At 50.8% G+C, this 27,643-nt stretch overlaps 1 protein-coding gene across 9 annotated transcripts in view; it reads right to left on the reverse strand.

Annotated features, from left to right (window-relative positions):
• The window catches only part of CACNA1A (calcium voltage-gated channel subunit alpha1 A), a 247,265-nt gene that overhangs the window by 178,991 nt on the left and 40,631 nt on the right, over positions 1-27,643 (reverse strand). For all 9 annotated transcript variants that reach the window (XM_084756459.1, XM_084756458.1, XM_084756456.1 and 6 more), the window contains exons 2-3: positions 19,078-19,183; positions 17,917-18,056 (exon numbers count right to left, since the gene is read on the reverse strand). In XM_084756459.1, coding sequence (XP_084612585.1) covers positions 17,917-18,056; positions 19,078-19,183 — 246 coding nt within the window. The remainder of the gene's footprint in view (positions 1-17,916; positions 18,057-19,077; positions 19,184-27,643) is intronic.

Genomic DNA, 27,643 nt, shown 5'->3' on the forward strand with positions numbered 1-27,643 from the left:
CATAAATGTCAAACTGCCCTTTAAATCTGTAGCTCTATGGTCCTCATCAGAGACGTTTCTGTGCGCACTGGGCTGTGGCCAATGCAGGAACTCACAGCTGGTCACAGTGCAGAGAGTAAGTGTCAGCAGAGTGCTCAGCCACAAATGGAAATTCAGTACTGCACCCTCCCCAGGGCTTAGGGACCATAGAGGAAGAGGGGCAGAAAGACTGAGAGCCGAAGGGCGGGGGCGGGGCGGGGGCGGGGCGGGGGCGGGGCCAACAGTGTCTTCGGACATGCAGAACTCAGAGCAGCTGCGGGTGCCTGAACAAGATCTATGCAAGAGCAAGCCAGTCAAGATTCCACCCTGGACAAGCTCCCAGCCCTCATGGAGGAGCCAGGGACTCTAGATGGACTCTGGGGGAAAGGAGAGTCACTTTTTTTTTTTTAAAAGGGGGCGTGGCCTCCTACTGAATGGCCCCACACTCATGAGTATATGAGCAGCATAAATCTGACTCTTTGAGTTATTTAAATAACCACACACACACACACAAAAGGATACACAAGGTTGGGAGCATAGGGGAGGTGGGGACGGATCTGGGAGGAGTCAGGAGGAGCGGTCAGAGTTGAATATGAAAAAATACAGTGTTATGAAATTCTCAAAGGGTTCATAAGAATATTGTATTAAAATCCTTTTTATAAAAAGTACATGTGTGTACGGGGTGGTGAGCAGGTGTGTGTGGAGGCCAGAGGGTAACTACAGGTCTCAGTCTTCAGGAGCCTATGAGACAAGGTCTCTCAGGGGACCTTGAGTCACCTGTTCAGTGAGGCTGGCTCGCCAACACACCCCGGGGGAGCCTCTTGCCTCTACCTCCCTAGCATGGGGATTATAGGCGTGCACCACCTTGCCCAGATTTTTACATAGCTACCGGAGATCTGAACTCAGATCCTCATGGTTTTGAGGCAAGTACTTCACTCACTTAGCCATCTTCACACCCTGACCTTAACTTTTCAGAAGTACAAGCCACTGATGCTTCCAAATGTCCTATAACGGCTCCTCAATCTTTCCCAGGCAAGAACCACCAGCTCAGAACCACAACGGTGCTGCTGCTGACCTCCACCCGAGGCCATGACATCACTACTAAAGATGCACCAGGGTCGTGCTGGGAGTGGTGGCACACGCCTTTAACCCCAACACTCGGGAGGCAGAGGCAGGTGGATCTCTGTGAGTTCAAGGCCAGCCTGGTCTACAAAGGGAGTCCAGGACAGCCAAGACTACACAGAGAAACCCTGTCTTGAAAAAACAAAGATACCCCAGGGTCAGAGGTCAGAGTGGTGTGGCCAGAGGCCGATGAGACACACAACTGGAGCCAGAATAAGAGAACAGGAGAGAGACAGACAACCGCTTCTTTCTTGATCTGACAAATGAGTAAACTGAGGCACACATTGAGCCGCTGTCTTGCTAGCTGGGACACAAATCACAAATGGGTCCATACTGGATCAGAGCCCAGTCACAGCCACAGCTCCATCCAGTTGATGGCCAAGGAAATGGTCCTTTCAGCCGGCCTGGGACTCAGAGTTTCTTTCCCACTTGCTATTTTTCTTTGGCAAAATATTTGGGGAGAGTAAAGTTTGACTGAAGCTTCTGACAGAAGAAAGACACACTGTGTTGTGTTTGCCGGCAGGCAGCATGCCTGAGGGGACGGAGCAATTCCATCACTAAGGCAGTTACCTTCCATTAACTGGCTATGGCCTGGTGCTCACTAGAGCGTGAGGGCCTGGGGTATTTATCTGCACACAGAAACAGAGGAAACATTCTGAAAGATGGCCTCTGCAAACGGCACCTTCTGAGCTGGGGAGCTGTGCTGCAAACATGAAGAACTGGGTTCGGATCACCAGCATCCATGTAAAAAGCTGGGCATGGACCCCGGACTAGAGGAGAAACAAGAGGATCGCTGGGGCTCTATAGCCAGTCAGCACAACCAATCAGCGATCTCCGAGTTCAGAGAGATCCTGTCTCAAAGGATACGGTGGAGAGTGACTGGGGGAGACCATGGAGCCCACACACATATGTGCACCCCGAATGTACCTGTGCGCTCATGCACCAGACCCTCCTCCTTGAAGCCACCAATAGCTGGGTACCAGGTCCAAGGCTACCTTGGATTTCCATGCCCGAGTTCTCAGCTGGCACATCTCTGACAAGTGACTAAAGCTTTCCTTTCATTCAGTCTTGTGCTCTGCATAAAATGGAGACCACAGAGAACCGGCCCCACGGAGCTGCTGGACAGACCCAATGAGGTACATCCGAAGGGTGCGACATGCAGGTCATAGCCTCTGGATGCAAGCACAGCTGGACCTCACAGCAGTCCAGCTTCAGGCACTAGCACAGGACACTCTCAGTTCTTATTCTGCAAGAGAAGCTATAAAGAGCAGGCGCTCTCATACCTGGCCAAGTTCACTAAACAGAAAGGGGAGGGGAGGGGCACACAGCAGGCACATAGCAGCACAGCTATGTCTGGTGGCCCTGAAGGAAGAGGCGCAAGGGAAGTAAAGCATCCTTTTTGTTCCTGATTTTTTTCTTTGTTTCTTTTTTCCAAGGTGTGAGGTTAGTTCTCGGTGAGACTGACCAACCGGTCTCTCAAACAGGACATAAAGGCCAATAGCAGGAGATGGTGGGGGTTGAGGAAACCGGGCCTAAACAATAGGTGAGTGACTATTGTGGTCCACTCTAGCTGGGGCTCCAACCATCTCCAGGGAGTCCCTCTGCACCGAGCGTGCTCACAAGTATGGCTACCCTTACCCCTGTGAGCTTCCAGCATTAGGGTTACATAAACCCCCTTACATACACTTGCAACTTCCTTTTCTTTTAAAATTTTTAAAATTACATTTACGGGGGTGGTGCTTGCCACAGCATGTGCATGTGGAGGTCAGAGGACAGATTTTGGGAGTCAGTTCCCTCCTCCCACCATATGGACCCCAGGGATTGAACTGCCAGGCATGGTGACAAATGCCTTTACCCACTGAGCCATCTCAATGGCCACCATTTCTTTTTCTTTTGAGGGAAGCTCTCTCTCTTTCTATGGCTCAGCCTAGCCTTGAACTTGCAATTTTTCTGTCCTATTCTTCTGAGTAGCTGAGATTCTAGGAATTTCCTCACCTGCCAAAATCATCCCCAAACATCACAGCTGAAGGAGCCACATTCATACAAGTGCCCAGGGTCCAAAGCCCCCAGTGGGCACAGGACAACATCCGGCATTGACAACAAAAGGTTAAGAGGCTAGAAAGCATGATCCCCATTCCACAGAAGAGAAAACTGAGGTTCAAAGAGGCCCTGTAGCCAGAAAGAGAATAGAGCCTTCACTTCTACTCTGTATCTCTCTTAACTCAATGTCACCACGACATGGAGCTCCCATCCTAGATCCACAGCGCACCTCAACCAGGGCCCCCCTGGTTTGATGTTCTCCATCACTTCTGCCATTCCTGTAGTCTCTGACAGTCTCTCCCCTCTCTCCCCGCCCCCCATCTATCTTTTTACAGGCTCCCCCAGTATAAAATTAGCTCCACCTCATCCCATCCCTCAGTGGACTGTCCTGGCCTCTCTGGCTCCTTGCACTTGGGATATTGACTCAGCTGCATCAGGGGCCTCCCACCCCACAGTCACTTCCTAAGGCAAGGAGTGTTGTGGAGGCACCAGAAGGGAGGGAGGGCTGTCTCACATCCCCCCCCATGTTTAAAGGACACACACCCAAAAATGGCCAATGAATGCACACAGTGTTCCATAGCCTTGGCCACCAGAGAAAAAAGCAAGTCAAAAGTCCACAGCCAGAAAACAAACACCACCAACGAACGACAGAGAAAACCAAGAACAAATGCTAGTGGCAGTGAAACCCCTACCCCTACGCCCACCCCATTAGTCACCATGGAGGTCAATGTGGAAGCCAGGTGGATGTCATAGGCTTGTGATCCCATCTGAGGCAGGAGAGTCACAAGGTTAAGGCTAGCCTGGGCTACACAGAAAAGCTAAGGCTAGCCAGGGCAACACATGTTACTACACACACACACACACACACACACACACACACACACACACACACACTGAGATCACATGACTTGGGTATAGCACTTGTAGATTTATATACCAAAGGACTATATGTCAGCCACAGAGACACCTGCAAAGCCACGTTCATTGCTGCACTGTTCACAAATAGCCAAGCTACAAAACCAGACTCGATTTCTAGCAATAGGTGGATAAAAGAATTGTGACCTCTACTCACAGGAGTATGACTTAACAATAAAAAACAAAATTATGCCATTTGCATGAAAATGGATGGAAGTGGAGATAATCCTGTTCAGTGAATAAGCCAGCCTCAGGAAGATGAGCAGGGAGCGTTTTGTCTCACACACAGGTTCAGAGGAGGAAGAAATGGACACGAAAGTAAGGGGGTGCTGTCAGGAAGGTGAAAGGGGAAAGGCAAGAAACAGTAGCAAAGGGGCGGACTTACAACACTGTATGCATGCGTAGGCACACCATCATGACATCAGCAGCTTTGAACAATTGCTATATGCTCATCCAAAAGTTTGGATGGGTGGTTGGGGGGGGGGAGAAAAGACTGACATAAGAGCTGCCTGGCTCTTTGTGCCCCTGATCTATATTTCTAGTTAAAGTGTACAAGGAAAGCTCTACTCACTGACCCCGCATAGACCCCGCAGATAAAGTCTTATGTAGTCTTCCTCAGTTGGTCCACCTTACTCACCGAGGCATCGCCTTCGGTTGAACCCAGAGCTCCAGCCAACACTTCCTAGGGAAATCCCCCTTCCCACCCCTCTCCCAAGCACTGTGGCTACAGGCAGGTGGCCATGCCCTCACAGCATTTCTGTGGGCTCTGATAATTCCCACCTTCCCCCTCGCTCACGGGGCAAGCATTTTACCCATTTACCCACCAAGGCTTTTAAATGAAGGAAACACCACGGTTCACATTCTGTGCCTCCTCCACACACATACATTCACAGAGTCAAAACCCCCTGGTTTGACCCCCTGGTTTCCTGACATACCCATTTCCCCAGCAGAGCAGTGAGCCAGAAGGCAGGAGTGCCTCAGGTCCTGTCACGGATGGTGGCTCTCAGCCTTAGAAGGGCAGCTCCTGGCCGGTGCGGAAGCACAGTGGCCTTGCATCCACAGATCCATTCCCATCAACATTCACAGCTGACACATTCCCAAAGACCAAACCGTCAAGGTGGTCTCAGCGGGCTAGGGGGGACACGGGGTCGCTGTGCAATAGGGACCCAGCTTGGAACCGTATCAAGAAGGCTGTGGAGACAGGAGGTTGGAACACACATAACATCCCGGACAGCACACTCAGATACGGCCGGGACAGGAATGCTCACACTGTGTGTGGGGTTGATGCTTTATTTTTTTTTTTTTATTTTTTATTTTTTATTTTTTAAACAAGGTCTCACGCAGATCAGGCTGGCCTAGAAATCACTATGTAACCAAGGATGACTCCTGATCTTCCTGCCTTTACCTCCTCCTGGGATTACAGGAAAACGGGCCACCATGCCTGGTTTATGCAGGGCTGGGGATGAAACCCAGGGCCTCTTGAACGCTAAGTGAGTGCTGTATCAACTGGGTCACACCCTGGGCTGTTGTTGTGTTATTTTACTACATTTTGTTTGTTTTGTTTTCAAAAGAGAGGGCGATGGGTGTGGAGGCACAGGGAAGTGGCACGGCTGCCTGGGCGCCTGCTTAGCCCGATGCTTCTACAGCACTTGGCTGTCCTCATCCATCTATTCGGAGCGTCTGTGCTAGGCTGAGCTCTGGGCACTGAGACACAGTCCTGAACCACGTGGCTATCCACACCTCACACCAACGCTGGCCTACATCCATTCACCAGCCCCACCCAGCGCAGACACGCACAATATGGTTTGACAGATGCCCATTAGGTGTGGAGGGAATGGGGTTGGGCAGTGATGGCTCCTGAACAAAGGCCCAAAGGCAGGAGAAGCCCAGCGGATGTTGGGAAGAACGTTCCAGGCAGAGAGAATGGCACGAAGTTGGATCTCAGTGACCAAAGAGAGTGAAAGGAGACAAGGAAATGCCCCGCCCACCCCTGCCCCCGAGGATCTGGGCCTGGGGGCTGCTTGGGTCTAATGCTGGCGCTCACTAGTGCCCTCTATTGGCTATTCATAGAACAGACTTAGGCAGGGGAGAGTGGGAGGTGGGCGGAGACACGGAGAGTCATGCTAAGGATGCTCAGGTAACAGAGTAAAAGTTAAGGCCAGCATGGGGGCAGCTGGTCCAGAACAGGCGAGCCAGGATTGGACCATAAGCCAAAGAGGGATGGACGGTGTCTAGAAAGATGAAGTTGACGAAATACAGGAGGTAGAGAATGAGAACGGAGTAAGGCTGCAGGCACGGAGCAGAGGCAGGGGATCCGCACAGGCCTGGGGTTCCATTCCCAGAGCCTGCCAAGCATATGCAAGGGGCCCTGGGTTCCCCAGCTGAGGGAGGGGGGGCATAGTAGAAAGTCAGCGGAGGGTCTGGAGAGGGAGAGAAGAAGGTAGGAGACGCTGGAAAGGAAAAGACAAGAAAAGAAAGGAGTAACGCACATTCTCTCTTGGTGTGTGAAACCTAACAGAGGTCAGTCCAGTTAATCCAGATGGGCACTGTGCAGTCACACAGGTCAAGGCACATTCCACCTGATCTGAGACCAGCTGCTGGCTTTGGAGCGCCGCTCTGTACCTCAGCCAGAGTGAAGGCCAGCAGCACAGTTCACAACTGCCCGGAGATGGCATGAGAAACGTCTCCCTTGCCACACAGGAAATGGCGTGTGAGGCTGACAACTGAGCTCACCAGCTCGGCTTCGTCTGCCCCCCTCGTAAACAAATGGATCAAGCACCACACTGAACCCACGATTACACGGGATGGTCAAACAGGCATGGTAGCACACACCTGTGACCCCGGCAAACAGGAGACCAAGGCAGGAGAATATCTGGCTAGCTTACACTCCTGCCAATCTACCAATGCAAGCAAGTGATTTGGGCATATTGTCACCTGCCTGTCACTCCATCACCGGAGAAGCAAAAGCAGAAGATATGGGGATTTGTGGCCATCCTTGGCTACATAACTAGTTCAAGGCAAGCCTGGGCTATGTGAGATCTGCATCAAAAAATAAAGAGAGACGGGGAAAGAGAGGCATGAGAAAAGAGGAAAACCAGTCAGTTGCTAGAGACAGACTCTGGGAACATGCAAACTGAGCCCGTACTGAGGGCCTTGGATGGGGGCCACAGGTCCATAGTGCTTGGATTCTGTGTCTTGCCTGTCTAGAGGTCTCAGGCAGCCGTAGCTCAGCAGTACTGCCAAGCTGGAGGAGGAAGAGCCGCACCAAGTCCCAGCAGTCCCTGCAGAGAGCCAGTTGTCTGTATTCAGCTGAACTCTCCTGGGTAGTTCTGCGTCTGAAGCTGTTGTACCCCTGGGAACCACGGCAGGCAAACGGTGTCTGTAATAAGCGTCTTCACCTCCTTATGTGTGGGTCAGATGCTGAAGGGCAACCTTCCCTCTACTTACTGAGCATGGCAAGAAAGAACGTGGCCGCTGGAGGTGCCCGTGTAAACCCCGGTGCATGCGCATCCCTGAGCTGTGACGGGCAACAAGTCTTAGCCTCTGTCTCCTGGTTTGGTCCCCGTGAAGTGGGGAGACGGGGCGACACGGGCTCAGTGGGACTTCGGCACCCAGTCTCATTTTAGTAGGTGTCATATGTGCATCCTCCAGAGTTAGTGTGTGTGTGTGTGTGTGTGTGTGTGTGTGTGTGTGTGTGTGTGTGTGACATACCCCTGATCCTCCTGCCCCTGTCTCCCAAGTCCTGAGATTACAAGTGTAACAGTGACATCGGGCCCGGATTTTGCTTTGTTTTTATTTTCTTTCACCCTTCTGGAGATGAAATCTAAAGTCTTATACATGATAGATCAAAAAAAAAATCTACCATTGAGTCACACCACAGCCCTCACTGGGGAATCTAGGCAGGAGCTCTCTCGCTAACCCATGGACCAGCTCCTCACTGGGGAATCTAGGCAGGCACTAATGCTGCCCATACCCCCAGCCCCTCAAACCTGAGACCCCTATTATGTTTTCTGCTTGTAGTAGCTCAGCACATCAGAAGAGTTAGCCACGACCCAGAGCAGGAGCGAAAGGCATCCCGTGTGCTTTTGCTGTTATGAGCCTGAAAGTTGCTTCCAGTCGCCTCAGATTAAGTGACAACAAATAACTCACACCCCTGTGTCTTCCAAAAGAGAGTGCTCAGCCAGGGCCAAAGCTTCTCAGGGTGACTGGCAGCTGGGGCTGAGGGGTGAGTACATGCCTGGCATGTGGGAGGTCCTGGGTTCCATGCCTGGCTTGGCTAACGGAGGAGGAAGAAGAACAGCATGTTGTCCGTCTCTTACCCCAGCTGCTCAGGAGGCCGAGGAAGGAAGATCACAATCTGGGGGCTAGCCTGAGCTACTGAGTGAGGCTATGGGAAAACAACGTAGGGACTCAATGAAGCTTTACATGTTTCCAAGTGCCCACACATACAGGTGGGTTACATATTTAGAGATGGAGAAGGGGTGATGATAAAGAGGAAGGGGAGGAGGAGGAGGGGGAGGAAGGAGAGGAGGAGGAGAAGGGAGGGAGGAGAAGGGAGGGAGGGAGGAGGAGATAACGGTGCTTTACATTTCCTGGACCTCTCCCCATCTCAGCTTGGCCTCTGAACCACAGCAGCCCTGCCCAAGGCCAGTGCCTCCTGCCTCTGGGTCCGGACTCCATCCTTTCCACAAATAGGGAAGGTCACCCTCTTCCCAGCACCCCTGACTATGACAATGCACAGTGCCCTGGGCTTGGCAGCCTTGGGCAGCCAACACCCTGCCCCCCCTTCTTTCTTGTTCCACTATTTCCTGTGTCTGTCTCAGCTGCCTCCCTACCCTGGGGAGAGGAGAGAAATCATTGCCTACAAACCGCAGGGACACTGGCCAGATGCCCCCAAGTGAGGCCGACTGGCATTTATCACAGCAATTCAGGAGGACAGACAGACGACAAGGTCTTCTCCAGCCCCACAGGGCAGATGGCCAAGGCAGCTCAGGGCTGAGCCAGAAGGTCGCCAGCAGCTGTCCCGCCTCCCCTCGGCAGAGCCCATGGCGCTGTCCAGTGCTGAAACCGGCTCCTTGTAAAGCTCCAGCTTTCCCCTAATGGTTCATTGGAGATTTTGGCAAGGAGAGCCTGACACCAGGATCAGTTTGGGAAGTGCTTCATAGAATTACTGTTCTGCAGAAGCACGAAAGAAGGGCTAGGTAAAGTCCCAGTCACCTCCTGAGTAGGAGGGAAGCTGGTGTGTGTGTGTGTATGTGTGTGTGTGTATTATGTATATGTGTGTATGTATGTATGCATGTTTATGTGTGCATGCATGTATGTGTATGTATGCATGTGTGTATGTATGCATGTGTGTATGCATGCATGTATGTGGATGTATGAACGTGTGTATGTATGCATGTTTATGTGTGTATGAATGTATATGTGTGGATGTATGTATGCATGTATGTACATATGTACTGTTCAGCTCATGGGCAGGTCCTGGGAGTGGGCTGAGCATCAGACATGTGGGCATCCAGACTTTATGATACTAGAGAAAGTCCTATGAAGTGGATGAAGGAGATGAGAATGTTATGGTCTCCGAGATGGCAGCTTGCCTGGGAGCTATGCAGCCTGGTGCCAAACTCAGGCGCATCCTGCCTCAGCTTCCTGGGAGCTGGACTGACAGATGCGCGCAGTGGCCCTCACCTTACAAAGTGGTGGATGCCCAAACGTGTGTGCTATGAGTGAGGCACTGGGGAGCATTGCCACCCACTGAGGAGAGTTCACATTCGTCTCCCCTCACAGTCCTTCAGTGCTCACACGGAAGGCCCAGGGGCTTGACTCATGCTGTGTGTTGTTTTCTGGACCTTTCTGGTTCTTGCCACATCTCAAAAATAAATAAATAAAGAAGAAGAAGAAGAAGAAGAGGAGGAGGAGGAAGAGGAGGCAGAGGAGGAAGAGGAGGAAGAGGAGGAGGAGGAGGAGGAGGAGGAGGAAGAAACTATTATCATATTACTTTTCATAAGAAAACAAGCATCCGAGTGAGAGCAAGGCCCACAGTTAAGATTGTAGCCTCCCATGACCTTAAAGCCTGTGTCTTTACCCCTGGCTCATGCCAAGCTTCCATTTCTTTTTTAAAATTTTATTTATTTGTTTATTCATCTTTAACTCCTGATTGTAGCCCCTCCCTCCTCTTCTCCTGGTCCCATGTTCTCTCCCTCTGCCCTTTATTCCCCCTCCTCTATTCCTCAGAAAAGAGGTGCCCCCTCCCCCCAACCTATCCCAGCACATCAAGTCGGTTTAGTACTGACCACATCCTCTTCGCCTGGGGACCACAGCCCCACCAAGGGGAAGTGATCAAAAAGCACCAACCTTCCATTTCTAATAAAATATATTTTAAAATTGTATTACATTTAGCGCGTACTGGGGGTGAGGCACGTGTGTGCCATGGTGCATCTGTGGGGGTCAGAGGTCAATCCGCAGGAAGGCACTCAGGGCCTCGGGCTTGGCAGCAAGCACTTTCCCCTGCTGGAGCCATCTCACAACCCCGTGGGTAACAGCTTTCTTGAATGTACTCCCACATCTTTGGTTTGTTTTTGCTTTTGTTGTTGGTTTTTTTGTTGTTGCTTTTGAAACAGGGTCTCTTTGTGTAACCCTCACTGTCCTGAACTCACTTTGTAGACCAGGCTGGCCTTGAACTCACAGCGATCTACCTGCCTCTGCCTCCTGAGTGCTGGGATTAAAGGCGTGCGCCACCACACCCAGCTCATAACTCCCGCATCTCTATGCAACCCAAATAAGGTGAGTAAAGAAGCAGCCCTGGACTTCCTTTCCTGCCTATTTCAACTCCCAAGTTGACATCCATGGAACTTTTGACTTTGGAGGAAATCATGTTAGATTCAACCAATCGACTCTCAATGGGGAGAGCTGCCTTGGTTTAAACCCACCACAGTCAGGTGGTGACTGCAAAAGCTATTTAACCTTTGCAGCATCCGTTTCTTCACCTGTGGAATGGTGTGGGGGGGAGGGGGAGCAGCAGTGCTTAGTAGTGTGGGCACAGATTGGCTGGATTGACGCAACTTGTGGTTTGTGTTTTAAAGCATTCAACCCTGTGGCTAATACCAGCCGGAGGCAGACAACTGGGAGGCTGCTGCAGGAGAAACGCAAAGCCAACACCAGCTTTGACTACCAGAGCTCAAGGCCAAACTGGGCAAGTTAATAAGATGCTGCCTCAAAATAAGGTGTGTGTGTGTGGGGGGTGTAGCTCAGTGGTGGAACGCCTGCGTACGATACACAAAGACCTGGGTCGACCCCTGCACCACAAACATCAGAAGAGAAGCATGCACTGGCTCACAGGGCGATTGAGCTAAACATAGATCTGAGTCAGAGCCTAACTTGGGCTCATGTGACACTGGCTCAGGATGGCTTCCTAGCAGAATGGCTGAAGTCCGGAGGAGCTGTGGGGACCGCCATGAGGAGTGTCACCCCCTCTGACACATCCCACTGTGAAAGGCTCAGGAGGCCGAAAGGCAACACTGGGCACAAAATCGTTACTGTAATGCCTGGCACACAGGAGGTCCTCAGCAGATAACAGGCACAGCCAGGGCAGCCCACAGCCCATGCCAACAATGACACTGCTCTGTGAGAACTGAGGACAGAAGGAAACAAGACTCAACAAATCTCACCGCAGCGCAACACCTGGAAAGAGCAATGCTCTCGTCACATGGAGAAGGGTGCACAGCATTTCGTTTACAGTGGGGAAGCCCTGTGGCACTCAAGAGTGACCAAAATAACTGTAGAGGGGAAAAAATCACACAAAAAAATGCAACTTGTGTATCAGCATGATGGTTGTTTGTTGTTGATTCTAAAATACTGTTTGTATGTGTAAGTACCTCCGGGCAGCTACAACAGAAGTGAAGGCATGAGCTCACTATGTGTTTCCTCAATTGAGCAAAATAGAGTCATTTTAGAGGTTTATAACTTTGGCCAATTACTCTGATGTCTGTGGATTTGTTCCTCAAGTATGCAGCAGAAAGAGGAAAGGAGGTGGGGATGTCCTTTGAGTGTCTGTTGCTTTCTGACTCTCATTTGTTTGGTTGGTGACACTGTGGATGGACCTCAAGGTCTCAAACATGCTCCCAAACACAGGTGGTCTTGCTTATGATTGGCAAGTGATCCACTTACCACTCACTGAGCCATGCTCCCAGGCCCTCACTGGGGCGTTCTAAGCGGTACACAGTCTGAGCCATTGTCCCACATGTCATGGCACATTGAGAATAAGTAACTTGCATAAAGCCACACTGAAATTGAGCCCAGCACTCTGCACACCCCATTTCTCTCAGCGGATGGCAGCCACCTCCTGAGCCATATTCTAGAATATTTGATGGTCAAAAGTATTATCATATTCCAAATGCGTAATTACTTATTTCACTGACCACCTACATATGTGAGGCTCACCGCTAATCCCACAACTACCAAGCACTGATTTATCTCTCTTCTGCCGAAGTCTGTGGTCTTGTCCTTAAAAAAAATCCATTCGTTTGTTCTCTGTGTGTGTATGTGTGTGTGTGTGTGTGGTGTATGTGTGTGGTGTGTGGTGTGTGGCGTGTGTGTGTGGCATGTGTGTGTGATGTGTATGTGTTGTGTGTGTGATGTGTGTGTGTGTTGTGTGTGTGTGTGGTGTGTGTGTGTGTGGTGTGTGTGTGTGTGATGTGTGTGTGTGTTGTGTGTGTGTGTGTTGTGTGTGTATGTGTGTGTGGTGTGTGTGTGTGTGTGTGATGTGTGTGGTGTGTGTGTGTGTGTGTGTGGTGTGTGTGTGTGTGGGGGGGGTCCAGGGAATCACACTGCAGTCCTCTATTATGCACCATCTATTACGCACTGCCCTGCTGTCCAGCAATGTATCTGTCATGTATCTCCCATCAAACTGGCATCTCAATCATTTGTCTATTTATCTAATAACTTATCTAGGGGATAGGGCGATGGCTGGAGGGCAAAATGGTTGTTGCACAAGCTTGAGGGCCTGAGTTTGGATCCACGGCACCCATAAAAAGCTGGGTGTGGCACTGTGTGCCCGTGATCCCAGCCAGTGGTGGTGAGTCAGTGAGCTCTGGGTTCTGGGAGGGACTTTGCCTCTTAAATAAAGGTGCAATGTGACTGGGGAAGCCATCAACATCAACCTCTGGCCTCCACATACACACATAGATGTGTGTACACACATGCACACACAGACACATGTGAACACATACACATGTGTATGCACACACATACACACATCTGTCTTTATCTGTCTCATGGTATTTCCCATCATTTATTTTTCCAACAACCCATTTTCTATCCTCTATCTGCCATCTGTTACCATCCATCCTTCCATCCCTCCGTCATCTATCTCATTTGTCTCCCTGCATAGCACAGAAGAACCCTATTATCAGTACAGACCCCCACACCCCATTCCACACTTCATTTCTTTCTTTTCCTCTCTCTCTCCCTCCCTCTCTCTCTCTTCCTCCCTCCCTCTTCCTCCTTCCCTTTTTTCATTCACACTTCTTTTTTTGTTTGTTTGTTTTTTTGAGACAGGGTCTCTCTGTGTAACCTTGGCTGTCCTGGACTAACTTTGTAGACCAGGCTGGCCTCGAACTCACAGCTATCCGCCTGCCTCTGTCTCCCGAATGCTGAGATTAAAGGTGTGCGCCACCACCGCCCGGCTCTCATTCATTCTTCTCAAATATCAATCTTACACATTTTTGTTTTAACCCTCAGAATTTCAAGTAACATCCCCCAAACAAACCCAACAAATCCATGGTTAAGCTATTTCCTACCAAACCTCACACAAGACAAAGGTAAAAAGCCCCTGACACAAAACCCGATTGCTGACTGAACACTGCAGGCCGCGTGGGAATGGAAGGCAGCCAGCTCATCAGCGACCACTCGTCTCAGTGCCCAGTCCGTGCCCCAGTCCCTCTCCCTCCAGGCAGAGCTCGGCACTGGAGCACCATTGCTGAGGGGTAGAGGGCCGGCTCTGCAGGACTGCTCCAGTACAGCTCAGCAGGCAGCGCCCCAGCAAGGCCCAGGGATGGGACGTGAGTCAAGAAGCATCACCAGACCAGAAGGAAGCAGGGCTGACCAGATAAACAAGCAAGAAAGATGGGGGGGGGGGAGTGGGCGGTGGACTTTACAGAGAGGAAAGGAGAAGAGGATGAGGCAGGTACAGAGTGTGGGAGGAGAAATACTTGGGTCTGGGCAGTAGGTAGGTCCCCCAAATCACAAGGATACAGATCAAAGACATAGGAATGAACATATGCTCAGAGTCAAAGACTACAGACCAGAGATGCATTCACTCACACTCTACACCACATATAACGCTCCACACACAAGCACACATGCACACCACACATACACGAACACATGACACAAATACATACACACATATGCACACACACACAAGCACACATGCACACACATACACACACAAGCACACATGCACACCACACTTACACAAACACATGACATGAATACATACACACATGCACACAGACCACACACATACACACACAACACACATACACAAACACAAACCACCCTGTTGCAAAAAAGGGGAGTGGATACAAACAGTCACCAGGTACAGATGCTGGCAACCAAGTCCTCTATAAGAGCACTAAGTGCTCTTAACCACCAAGCCATCTCCCCAGCCCCTACTACACGTTTGTACCACCACAGTGGACCTGCTGGGTTGTTTAAAGATACGCTTCCTAGCAACAGAAGAGAAACATGTTTGATTCCATGTCAGGTACCAATAGCCTGCCAAGGGCCCAAGCCACAAGACTGGACAGGAGAAACAGCATTCCCTCAGTGAACACAAGGCCTATGAGACCCTGCCAGGACCCTCACAACATGCCAGTCACACCAGACACAGACTTGTGTAGAAGAATTCCTCTAAGGAAAGACAGGGCCTTAGAACAAAAATAATGTGACAGTGACACGACGGTGGTAAATGTGTTCCAGATCTGAGGGACAGGAGCCAAGAGAGCCCAGCATAGGTGGTTAATTTGGGGATTAGGTACGCAAGGGAAAACTGGTGGAATAGTCTAATCAGGAAAGTGCTTGGAGTGTGATTAAAGACCTGAGTTCAAATTTCCACCACCCTCATAAAATCTGGACATGGTTGCAATCCCAGCGCTGGGGAGGCAGAGACAGGAGGACACCTGGGACTTTCTGGCCAGCTAGCCTTGATCAGCTCTAGGCCCAGGAGATTCTCTCAGGAAATGAGGTAGGCAGCGCCTGAGGAACCACACCCAAGGTTGGCCCTGGGCCTCACAGCCCTGTACACCTAAACAAACTCCAACTACACACATTATACCTACACAGATACATACACCTACACATCCTCACAATGTATATACACATCTACACAGATCCACATGCACACTTACGCAGATACACTCTTGCTCCAGGCAGTGATGTCACACACCTTTAATACCAACACTTGAGAGGCAGAAGCAGGCAGATCTCTGTGAGTTCAAGGCTGGCCTTGGCTACATAGTTTCAGGACAGTCAGAGCTACAGAGAAACCCTGTCTTGAAAAGCAAAGCAAAGCAAAACAAAACAAAACATCAAAACCACATAAAAGACACACATTTGCACCACACACCTTCACATACTCAATGTGCACACTTGTACCTACAGACACCAAAACATATATCCACAAACACACCCACTCTCACACACACCCACACCTACACAGAGATACACATCTGTACACTTATAACTATATATACTTAACAAATACATTGGTTCACACACACACACACACACACACACACACACACATTCACACACTCACACCTATGCACAAAAGGATAGTGACAGAAGAAGTAGACACATCTCTAGGTGTGCCTCTGACAGTGTTTCCTTCGACAACGGGATGCTGACTCTGACCTAACCAACAAATTCACTCCTTGATGGAGTCTTAATGTGCTGGCATTACTGAGAGATGGGGCCTGACTGGGAAAAGCAGGTCTCTAGGGCCACCTTGCAGCTCCCGCAATCACCACCTGTCTCTTCCAGGCCCCGAGGAGTGAGGAAGAGCCTCTATCACAAACTCGTGCCAGCATACTGACAGCCCTGGGATGAATTCTCTGATCCCATCGGGCAAAATAAAACCTTCCTCCTCGAGGTGGGTTATGTCAGCCATTCTGTTATATTGATAGAGAAAGGAATTAAGATATGAGGTATCTACCAAAAGCAACAGAGCCTGGGGTGGCAGCAGAACCTGGAGTGTGCTGGAAAGGGGGGGGTTGTCTCAGAACTGAGCAGCTGAGTGACTCAGGGAAGAGCAGAGAGAGGGCAGGGAGAGTCATTTCAAGACTGCCAGGTTCGCCCTGGAGTCCGCCAAGTCCTTGGAGTCTATACAAAATGGGCTACATAGTCAGTGTCCTACTTAGCTTTAATTGCCAACTCGACACGGGCCTAGAGTCACCTGAGGGAGTCTCAGTCGAGGTTTGCCTAGATTAGACTGGCCTGGGAGCATGCCTGTGCGGCGGTGTCTTGATTGTTAATTGATGTAGGAGGGCAGCGCCATTCCCTAGGCAGGTGGTCCTGACTCATATGAAAAAGCTAGTGGAGCTGGAGCCAGAGCCAGAGTGGGAGACTGCAAGCAGTGCCCCTTCACGGTTTCTGCCTCAAGTTCCTGCCTTGACACCCTTCGGTCATGAACTGTGACCTGGGAGTATCGGCAAAATAAATCTCTTCCTCTTCTAAGTTGCTTTTGGGCCAGATAGTTGTTTATCACAGCAACGGAAGGAAAAGAACAACTCCTTAAACCTGCTTTCATTTGCTTCTACGCACGAGCTCACACCTCCCAGTGTCTGTGACTGACTTCTAGTCAATATGCACTTTTTTCCTTGCGGAGATAGAACTCAAACCCAGGGCTTCCTGGGAGGCAAGAGCTCTGCCCACAGCCCCACCCACTGGAACATGAACGGACGAGACAAAGTCCAAGTCCTTTCCAGCCCCACAAACTATGGTTTGAACAGTGTCCCCATGTCCATTTACCTTCTGTGGTGTATTGTTAACAGACGCAGAGTTTGGGCAAACTTCAGCTTTACAGTTAAAGAGCCACAATACGGCAAGGGCTCTCGGCTGTCAATCATTTGGGCGAGACAAGCCTGCCAACTAGAAAGCACCAGTTTTGACTTTCAATGAGCAACCACACTTCCATTAACTGGAAGCCACTCCTAGTTTGGAGCTGTTGTAGCGGTCAGTGTGGGAAGTGTATACACAGCTGCTTTTCAACCACAGCTCAGTCCTTGCACCCACACATGAAAACCCCTTTAAAGACACAAGCAAAACCTGCCAAAGTCCAAACCGTAAGTTCACGGAGCTATAAATCCTCAACACATAGCCACCACCATGAAATAAAGGAACCACACCTCCAAGCAAAGGATGAGACCCGCTAACACGGATCTCTCAGACACCTTGGTTTGTCGGTTTGAATCCCAGCCCCACTGCTTAGCAGATGGAGGATGTTTATCCATCCCGGGTGGTGGGTTGGGAATTGGGGGCATCTTCTGCCCTCCTGGGTTATGCTGAGGACTACATGGCCGTGGGCATGAGACACCGTAAAGCTGCCAGCTACATCAACAGGCCATTGCTTTAGTTCTACTACACAGCACCCTCTGGTATAAATGGTGGTGACACAGGCGGTGGAGCGAAGACGGAATGCCCTAGAGAATACCGAGCATAGGTCTCCAAGCCCAGCCCTCAACACACACATCATGATACTAACAAAGCCTCGACATCCTCGGGGGTAAAAAACACGCTAAAGAATATGACGCAGTTACCTACCCTGTTAGCACCACAACAAAGTCCATGACGTTCCAGCCATTCCGCAGGTAGGAGCCTTTGTGGAAGGCAAAGCCGAGAGCCACGATCTTAATTCCAGCCTCAAAACAGAAGATTCCAATGAAGTACGGTTCCGTATCATCCTGGAAGGGAGAGAAGACAGCGTCAGTGGCATGGGTGGTGTGACCCCCCCCCCAAGGCAGTACACCCAGAGATGTGTACCACATCTCCTGCTCCCAACAGGCCGAGTAGCCGAAGGCTGAGACTTCTGAAGCTAAGTCAAAGGGAGCATATTCTGGAAGTTGAGCTTCCTCAGACATTGTAACCACAGTGAAGGAATGCTAGGAACAACCCACTTCCTGGTTAGGAATCCTGATCTCCCAACCTTAGAGATATGGCGGTTGCCTTGGTGGAGACTGTGCAGACCAAGAGGGCCTGACTCAGTAGTAGAGCCTGGCCTAGAATCCCCTGGTAAGGGGTGGAGCCGTGGCTCAGTGTCAGAGAGCTGGCCTAGCCTGTGTGAGGCTCTGGGTTCATCCTTAATATTGCAAATACCAAGTCTGTATTTGACTACTGGTAGAACAAAACAACCATAAAGATGGCGTAACTGAGACAATGATGGATCTCTGGATACTGATTGGTTCTGAGGCACTGCTGATATTTGTGCTGGGTATAAAAACCATTATCATGGCAACATGAGGTGCACTTCTAGTTATGCAGACATATGGACATGCCTGTTGACTGTAACTGTGTGCCACAATACCTCTGCTGAGGAAGATGAGTGTGGAGTGGGACCTCAGGGACTGAATTTTAGGAGTGGGTTCACAGTGGCCAATTGCTTTGTTCTATATTTAAGCACAGTCACATTTTTTTGTTTTTTGTTTTTTCCTGAAAATTTTGTTTCTGAGCATGAAACACAAATTAGAATTTGGATTGAGTCTGACGTCTTCACGGACCACGTGATGGTTCACTGTGCCCTGGTGTGTGTGTGTGTGTGTGTGTATATATGTATATATATATATATCAGGTCTGCTGGGCTTCAAGGGTGGGGTTGGGCAGTAAAGGGCTTCCACGTCTCCAGGTCCCTGGTGATGGTGCAAGGCAGGCTTTCTCCCACACAGCTCTCAGCCCAGGGACCCAGACCCCTTCCACCTCATTGCTCACCAGCCGCTCAGACATGGGTGTCTTGTCGTCATCAGGGAGGTGCTGCTCCAGAGCCAGGACGATGCAGTTAGCAATGATGGTGGCCAGGATCATGTACTCGAAGGGAGTGTGGGGGTTAAGGAGCAGACCTCCAGCGGTTTGTGCTTAGCATTCTGTCCTCTCCCAGCAACCCCAGCCCAACACCCCCAGCCCACCCCTCAACCCCCGGGTCCTCAGCTCTTCACATCCCTGCCCCATCCAAACACACACACACACACACACACACACACACACACACACACACACACACAGCCATCTGCTTCATCTGTCTGGGGGCACCCACCCCTGCAGCTCCCATCCCTAAACCTGTGATTTTTTTTTCCAGGCAGGGTTTCTCTGTGTAGCCTTGGCTGTCCTGGGCTTGCTTTGTAGACCAGGCTGGCCTCGAATTCACAGTAATCCACCTGCCTCTGCTTCCCTAAGGGCTGAGATGCATGGCATGCACCACCACACCCGGCTTAAACCTGTTATTTTTAAAAAATGTTTCTATTAGCTACATCTGTGGGTCTCATTCAAGTCCCCCTTCCTGCTCTCCTGTGCCCTCTTTTCTGTCCCTTTCCCACTGAGTCTCTTAGTTCCTCTTCTGATTCCTTCCCTTTACCTTTCTTTCTTTCTTTCTTTCTTTCTTTCTTTCAGTGAGTTTAAGGTTACTGACAGAAGCACAGGTGCCTCATCAGTAACTACAACCCTGGAGAAAATGTCACCCCACTAACTGCATAGAAGTCCTCAGGGAGAGATGAAACCTTTGTGATCTCTCTTTCCTCCATGCCATGGTATTGACAGACCCAATCTTGTGTAGGTAATTGCTGCAGCTGAGGGTTCAAGAGTGCCACAGCACGCCAGGCCCCAGCCCTCCTTGGACACGTTGCTCTCCACCCCTGCAGCACCATCGCTGCAAATGCATGAGCTCTGCATCGGGTGTGGGACACACGGCACTTCCACTACTACAGAAAGTGTCAAAGACAGCAAACCACTGGGACTCCTAGAGAAGAGAGGAAGTGAGTGAGTCTAGCATGCAGACCACACAGACCACACTGGACAGTGCGCAGTGCTGAGAGCATGGCCCTCGCCTTGAGTGTGCTAGCATCCATGAATCCACCTGGCCAGAGAGGAAAAGTATTCAGAGAGAGAAAAATGTGTCGGGCTGAGTACTAAACAACACACTGCAGCAACTAATGAGAAACGCAGCCCACGTGCCAGGTCTTCTACATCACCTAGAGATGAGTGTGCAGCTTTGAGAGGCAGGGCTTGAGTGTCTGCAAATTTTGGTATTAATGGGGGTCCAAGAACTGACTCAGTGTGGACACTGTGGGGTGACAACGGGCCACACCTATCACGAGATGGTGAGTACAATGGAGAAGAGGAAAGAATCATAACACGATGGGCAGAGGGCCGGAAAAGGGCTCGCTCTGCAAAACGCCTGCTGTACAAGCGTGAGAACCGCGGTTGAAGACCCAGCATCGTATAAAAGCTGGGGATACCGGTGCACACTTGAAACCCAGGCCCTGGGGAGGTGGGGAGTGAATTCCCATAGCTTGCCAGCAGTCTAACTGCAGCAGGGCGCTCTAAGGTTACTGAGATACACCGCCTCAAAAAACTCAGGTGGAGAGCGACTGAAGGTGTCGGGCACTGACCTCTGACTTCTACATGCACACACCCACACATGTGCACATATATCTACACACACACACACACAGAGAGAGAGAGAGAGAGAGAGAGAGAGAGAGAGAGAGAGAGAGAGAGAGAGAGAGAGAAAGCCAGTGTTCTGTTGAGACACCCAAAGCATAAACAAAAGAAAACGGGATATGGGGCAGTGAGGTGGCTCAGTTGGTAAAGGCACCTAGTACCCATCCTGGCAACCAGAACCAGCTCCCCAGAACCAAATGGTGGAAGGAGATAAATGAATCTTGAAAGTTGTTTTCTGACCTCCACCCATGAATTGTGTGAACACGCTCACACACACACACACACACACACACACACACACACACACACACACACCAGAAATGTGCCCCTTGCATGCATGGCCCCTTCTTCACAGATTAAACAAACAAACAAAAACTACCACAGGGAGGTATCAGTTCTCCCTCCCACTAGAACAGCAGGAAGTAAAACAAAGCAGAAAGCACTGAATGCTGGGAAGATTTGGGGATGGGGTCTCGAGCTCCCGTGCATTGCTTCAGACAGCATGAAGCTGTGTGGCTGTGTGGCTACTTTAAAAATTAGCCTGCATTTCCTAGGAAGGTTAAGTATGGAATTACCACCCCACCCCAGAATTCTACGCCGAGGTACAGAGTCCAAAGCGTTAGAAAGTGAGAGCTCAGACACCGTTATGTGAATGACAGCAGCACATTCCTGCTCACCTGCCAAAGGGTAGAAGTCGAAGGAGCATTGCTGGGCGGGCAGGTAAGAGTAGGGAGACTACTCTGTCCAGTGTGGACTCCTGCTCAGCCTAAAGAGCGATGCCCCGGTACGTGCGTAAACCATGGGACCATGAGGCTAAGCGAAGGGAACAAGGCACAAGCAAGCAGACAGCCTCTGGGTATGGAGATCTTCAAGGCAGTTTTCTGGAAGCTGGGGGGGCAGAGGGAGGGGAAGGCAATGCCTTCATGTGCTGGGACTAGCTACATAGTTGCAGGACACTATGCCTGTACTAAATGCCAGAGAGTTAGTCACTGGAAAGCATCTTAAGTGTTTAGGAGGCAGAGGCAGACAGATCTCTGTAATTTCAAGCCTAGCCTGATCTATATAGTTTGTTCCAGACCAGCAAGGGCTACAAAGTAAAATTCAGCCTTGAGAGGCGGGGCTAAAGAGAGAGAGAGCGCGCAGTAGGTAAGAGGACTTGCTGCTCCTGTAGAGGACCCAAGTTCAGGTCCCAGAATCTGGTGCCTTCTGGGTTCCATGGGCACTGCACTCAATTCATTCTCTCTGCGTCTCTGTCTCTCTCTTTCTCACTGTGTGTTTCCTCTGATTCTCTCTGTGTGTCTGTCTGTGTGTCTGTCTGTCTGTCTCTCTCATACACACACACACACTCTTTTGTGGGCTGGAGATATGGCTCAGCCCAGCCATAAAAGGCTGACCCTCATAATCAAAATAAATCTTTTAAAACCAGTTGTGGTCAGAGCAGGCACCTCAAGAGGTTATCTGATCCTATCTGCCCGCTCCCTTTATCTTCCTTCCTCATCCCAGAAACTATCTTCTGGGTCCCATAGAACCTCAGTACTTGGGAGGACCCATGGTAAAAAATCACCCCTCGTTCTCTGGCTCCGTCCCTCAGAAGGAACTGTAGTCCCACAGGTCGGGTGTGGGGCTAGCAATCTTGGAACCAGAAGGCTAAGAGTGTCAAGTGGATGCTAGGCATGCAACCACAGCACCCTGAGTACAGGGACAGTGGGCTCGCAGCCTGACACAGCGCCTGAGGGGGCACTGTTCTGGATATCAAGGCGTGTGGAGCAGCATGTGTGGCTTCTGTCTGTAAAACCAACTGCATCACCAAGTGTCCTCAGGGACAGTGTGCTCTCCCATTTCACACAGGGAGGACTCCGCCCCTCTCAGTGTTTCCCTTCGAAAAGGTCGCTTGCCAGGTCTCCCTTTAAATCTCGATCCATTCAGCAGCCTGCTTCTCCCCCCACCCCCTCTTTGAGGCAGTGTCTCACTCTGTAGCCTCAACCTTGGGAGCCTCCTGCCTCAGCCTCCCAAGCGACACCAGATGACAGGCCACTGTATTCTGGAGGCGCTATCAAACCACTTAGGTTGGAAGGAGCTGAGCCTGGACCCATTTTCCAGGTGGAAAAGCAAAGGAGGAAACAGTAAACACAGAAGGAAGCGTCTCGGGAAGGCGGGCAAGTCAGGCGCTTTCTGTGTTTGGTGTCAGTCTCACTGGCCAGCTGCAAACAGCGATTTAGGAAGACAACAAAAGCGTCTCACAGCCCGTCAGCGACTGGCTTCTCTACTCTCAGCGCCAGTCACTTAGACCCAGAACAAAGCGCTGCAAAGACTCCCCTCTGTCTCACCCCACAGCCTGGAAAACAAGAGCCAATATTTGCACACAGAGAAAGCGAGGCTAAGCCCTCACTGGCGATTTGAATGAGACTCCCGTCCTCGCCCAGCCAGCCCGGCCCGCCCAGCCTGAGTGGCTGTTCCTTCATGGAGCCACCATCTCCCTCTGGCAATTCCTTGGCTTCCTGTCCCCAGATGGCTGCCATGGAGCTGCCTTTGCAGCAGATGACACCACATTTAGATGTTGCTGTGTCAGCGAGGTTCCTATTGCCTAGGCTTCAGAACCCAGAATTCCCCAGGTCTGAAAGGAAGGCTTGGGCATTCAGGAGGATGTGCAGTGAGACCCCACCCCCTCCCGACCCCCACTCCTTCTCTGCAACTTCGCTGTATCTTACTTGCCAGTGTTCACAGAGCTGGGCATGGAAACCTGCACCTTATGCGCGCTGAGCAAATGCTCTATATCTGAGTCACGTTCTTAGCCTTTTTTTTTTCTTCCTACTTCCTATTTCAAGACAGGATCTCACGCGTTCACCAAGGCTGGCCTCCAAAGTCACCCTGTAGCTCAGGCAAGTGTCTCCTGCCTCAGCCTCCCAAGGCCCCAGAATGACAGACCCACACCCCCAGGCCTAGATCCTGACACTATTTCCTTTTTTTCCTTTTTTTTTGTTTTTTGTTTTTCGAGACAGGGTTTCTCTGTGTACTCTGTGTAGTCTTGACTGTCCTGGACTCACTTTGTAGACCAGGCTGGCCTCGAACTCACAGTGATCCGCCTACCTCTGCCTCCCAAGGGCTGGGATTAAAGGTGTGCGCCACCACTGCCCGGCCTATTTCCACAGAGTATGAGAGTCAGTGATGGCGGCCCTACAGTCTGGCCACCAAAAGCAAGCTCTTATCACCATCAGCATTATAGCCCTTTAAGGATGTAGTCTGGAGCCGGGCGTGGTGGCGCACGCCTTTAATCCCAGCACTCGGGAGGCAGAGGTAGGCGGATCGCTGTGAGTTCGAGGCCAGCCTGGTCTACAAAGTGAGTCTGGGATGGCCAAGGCTACACAGAGAGACCCTGTCTCGAAAAACCAAAAAAAAAAAAAAAAAAAAAAAAAAAAAAAGGATGTAGTCTGCCCCCACCCTCATCCACCTGCTGAGTCAGGAGGAGCCTCTGGAGCTTTGGAGGCTGTGTGCAGGGTTGGTAGAGCTGGGAGCACAGGGCTCTGAGTCCTCTCAGGGAGAGGGGCTCTTCTTTTTCCTCCCATTTTTACCTCCACGTTCAGAGAGTCCTAGCTCAGGAGTCCTAGATTTCCCTACTCAGGCCAGGGGCTGAGAAGACATCCCACATGTTGATGAAGCAAGGGTAATGCTGGGATGGGGTCGGGCAAGCAGAAGACTCCAGGTTATAATGCGTGTGAGCATCATAGCCTTTCCAGAGATCTCGTTTCACTTGGAAGAAAAGCTGGGGTCCTCTCCTCCATGGTCCAGGAGCCTTCACTGCATCTTTGACCTGCCTCCTCCGAGCTCTGATTTTGGTCACTCAACTCCACCCTTATGTCTCCAGAATGTCCCAGCACCCCAGGCACAGTTGAGCTACAGGGCCTTTGCATGTGTGGCTCATACTTCTGGAAGGCTTTCTGCCAAAATCTTCCTCTAGATTTCTAATCAAAGGTCAAGCCCTTCAACTCCTTCTCTGCTTAATTTCCCCACGCATTGTATTTAAGAGACCACTATGTTTTCTGTCTTCGTTGTGTCCGTTGTCTCCCCATGAAACAGGCGTGACGCGGGCAGGGTTGGCTCTGGCCTCCTTCGCTCTGCTTTGTCCAGCTCCCCTAAAAAAGCCTGAGCTACACACTACGTATTTCATCAGAGGCAAGGGAGGAGGAGAGGGTAGGTGCTGATCTTTGCATCTTCTCCTTTGCTCCCCCTTCACCAAGCCCCTGGGGAAATTTTTGTTATTGTTGCTGTTGTTGTTTTTGGAGACAGGGTTTCTCTGTGTAGCCTTGGCTGTCCTAGACTCATTATGTAGACCAGGCTGGCCTGGAACTCACAGAGATCCATCCACCTGCCTCTGCCTCCTGAATGCTAGGATTAAAGGCATGCACCACCACACCCCGCCCCCTCGGGGACATGTCAAGTCTACAGTCAGGGACCTGGGGCGATGACTCTGGTTAGAGCAGTTGCTTCACAAAGCATGGAGTTTGAACCTGAAACCCATCTAAAGAGCCAGGCCTGCAATTCCAGTTGCTGAGGGGACAGGGAAAGGTGGACCCCTGGGGAGATCCATAGTGAGTCCAATTGAGATTGAGTCGCTGGTCTCCGCACTAGAAAGAGTCCTATCCAAAAGGAGTGGGCAAGTGCTTCTAAGGATGGCACCCAAAGGCTGTCTTCTGGTCTCCAAACACATGAACACTCACACAGGCAAACATACATCACTTTTTAAAAAGTCTTTTGTGGAGCTGAAGAGACGGGTCAGTGGTTAAAAGCACTTGCTGCTCCTGCAGAAGACCCAGGTTCAATTCCCTGTACCCACGTGATGGCTCACAACCACCTATCTGCAAGTCCAGTTCCAGGGAATCTGATGCCCTCTTCTGAGCTCCACAGGCACCAGGCATACAGATGGTGCACATACATCCACTCAAGCAAAACACTCACACATATTTAAAAAATGAAAAATCTAAAATGCAGTCACCAGGTACAAAGATTAAATATGGCTGCTGAGTTCTTGCCACCAGAAGAAGGGAAGATCCTGAGGCAGAATGGAAGCTGTGCTGGGTAGGAGCTTTGAGAAGAGCTCTGCTCCCTATGCCTGATCTGTGGGTCCAAGCTCACAGCTGTGCTGAGCAACGCCCGTGTCAGCCGCATTGCTCCCTGGGCACTCTGGAGAGAAAGTCTCTATGTCAGCAGGTCTCGAGTCCCTGGGCGGTGAAGAGGCCAAGGCAGGCAGGTGGGTGAGGAGTAGGAAGAAGAGAAGCCAGTCTGCTGGGAAGCCAAGCTGCCTCCCCACTGACTCCAGGAGTCTGGAGAGCACACAGCCCTGCGGGCAAGTGCTCAACCTCAGCCTCCTCAAAAGGCCCAGTGGGACCCACACAGCATCCTGGTAGGAGACTCTGAAAAGACTGAGGAACCGCTTAGGGGAAAGGCAAGCTCCTTGTACTCACAGAGCCTTGCCTTTTGGGAATCGGTCCATCAAAGAAGAACCATTTCCCAAAGTGGACACAGCAGTGGGTATCCAGCCCTTAGAAGCCCTTGGTGCAGGTCCTAGTCTTCCAGTCAGGCCCCAGGAAGCCTTCCACCCCCTACCTCAGCTCCAGCCTCAAAGGACTTCTGGTGACTCGGGTGACCCTGTCCCTGCAAGGGGTTTACAAGGAACACATGGTGAGGAAGCACATGGAAGAGTCAGTAGATGAGTTCTTACAGTAGCGGCCTGATACCCGGCTTCCACAACTCAGTTTGCAGCAGGAGAGCCAAGGGCCTCTGAGCCCTGGAGGTTTAAGACCTGGCGCTCACTACAAGAAGTGCATGCTGCCACACGCGACCACCACCGCCACCACTGATTAAAGCACTGGGTCCAGATGTTCCAGCCTGACTCACAGCTCAGCCAGCATGGCAGCCGGTGACAGGACGGCGCAGTAGGCAGTGTGGGTCTCTTGTGACCACTCTGCAAGATGAGTTTTGCTCTTTGCCCCATTTTTTGGTGGGGGGGAATGAAATCGAGGTTCAGAGAGATTTTTAAACATTTGGTCGAGGTCACAAAAGAAGCAGGAGAGTAGGGCTCACACTGAGGCAAATCACACCACAGCCCACAACCTAGTTTTACTCATTTTTTTTTCTTTTTGCAGTGTGAGGATAGAACCTACGATCTGGCACAGGTAAGCGAGGTAACACTGAGCTGTACCTCAAGCCTGTTAACTAGCTCAGTCAGTATACTTCTGTAAGTTAGAACCACTGTAAAGTGCCTCCTCCTCCTCCTCCTCTTCTTCCTCCTCTTCCTCTTCCTCCTCTTTCTCCTCTTCCTCTTCCTTCTCCTCCTCTTCCTCTTCCTCTTCCTTTTTGTAATGACTGGGGTAGAATGAGGTGTCACAGATGCTAGCTGAGCACTCTGGCACTGTGCAGCCCCAGCTTTCACTTGTCATGCTTTGAAGCATGATTTTACATATGTTTAAAAATCAGAAAGAGGTAGACGGGCTGTGGTGGTGCACGCCTTTCATCCCAGCACTAGGGAGGCAGAGGCAGGCAGATCTCTGTATGTTCAAGGCCAGCCTGGTCTACAAAAGGAGTCTAGGACAGCCAAGGCTACACAGAGAAACCCTGTCTCAAAAAAAAAAAAAAACAACCACAACAAAAAAATCAGAAAGAGGCAAGAAAACCTACAGAATCAACCAGCCTGGACCCATAGGGCTCACAGAGACTGAACCACCAGCCAGGGAGCCTGCACGGGACAGACATAGGCCCTCTGAATATATGTTACAGTTGTGCACCTTAGTGTTTTTGTGAGCTTAACAGCGGGGGCTGTTTGTGAGGCTTTTGTCTGATTTGGGGA

Source organism: Acomys minous, assembly GCF_964271855.1.
Source record: "Acomys minous genome assembly, chromosome: 14".
NCBI classification, from domain to species: domain Eukaryota; kingdom Metazoa; phylum Chordata; class Mammalia; order Rodentia; family Muridae; genus Acomys; species Acomys minous.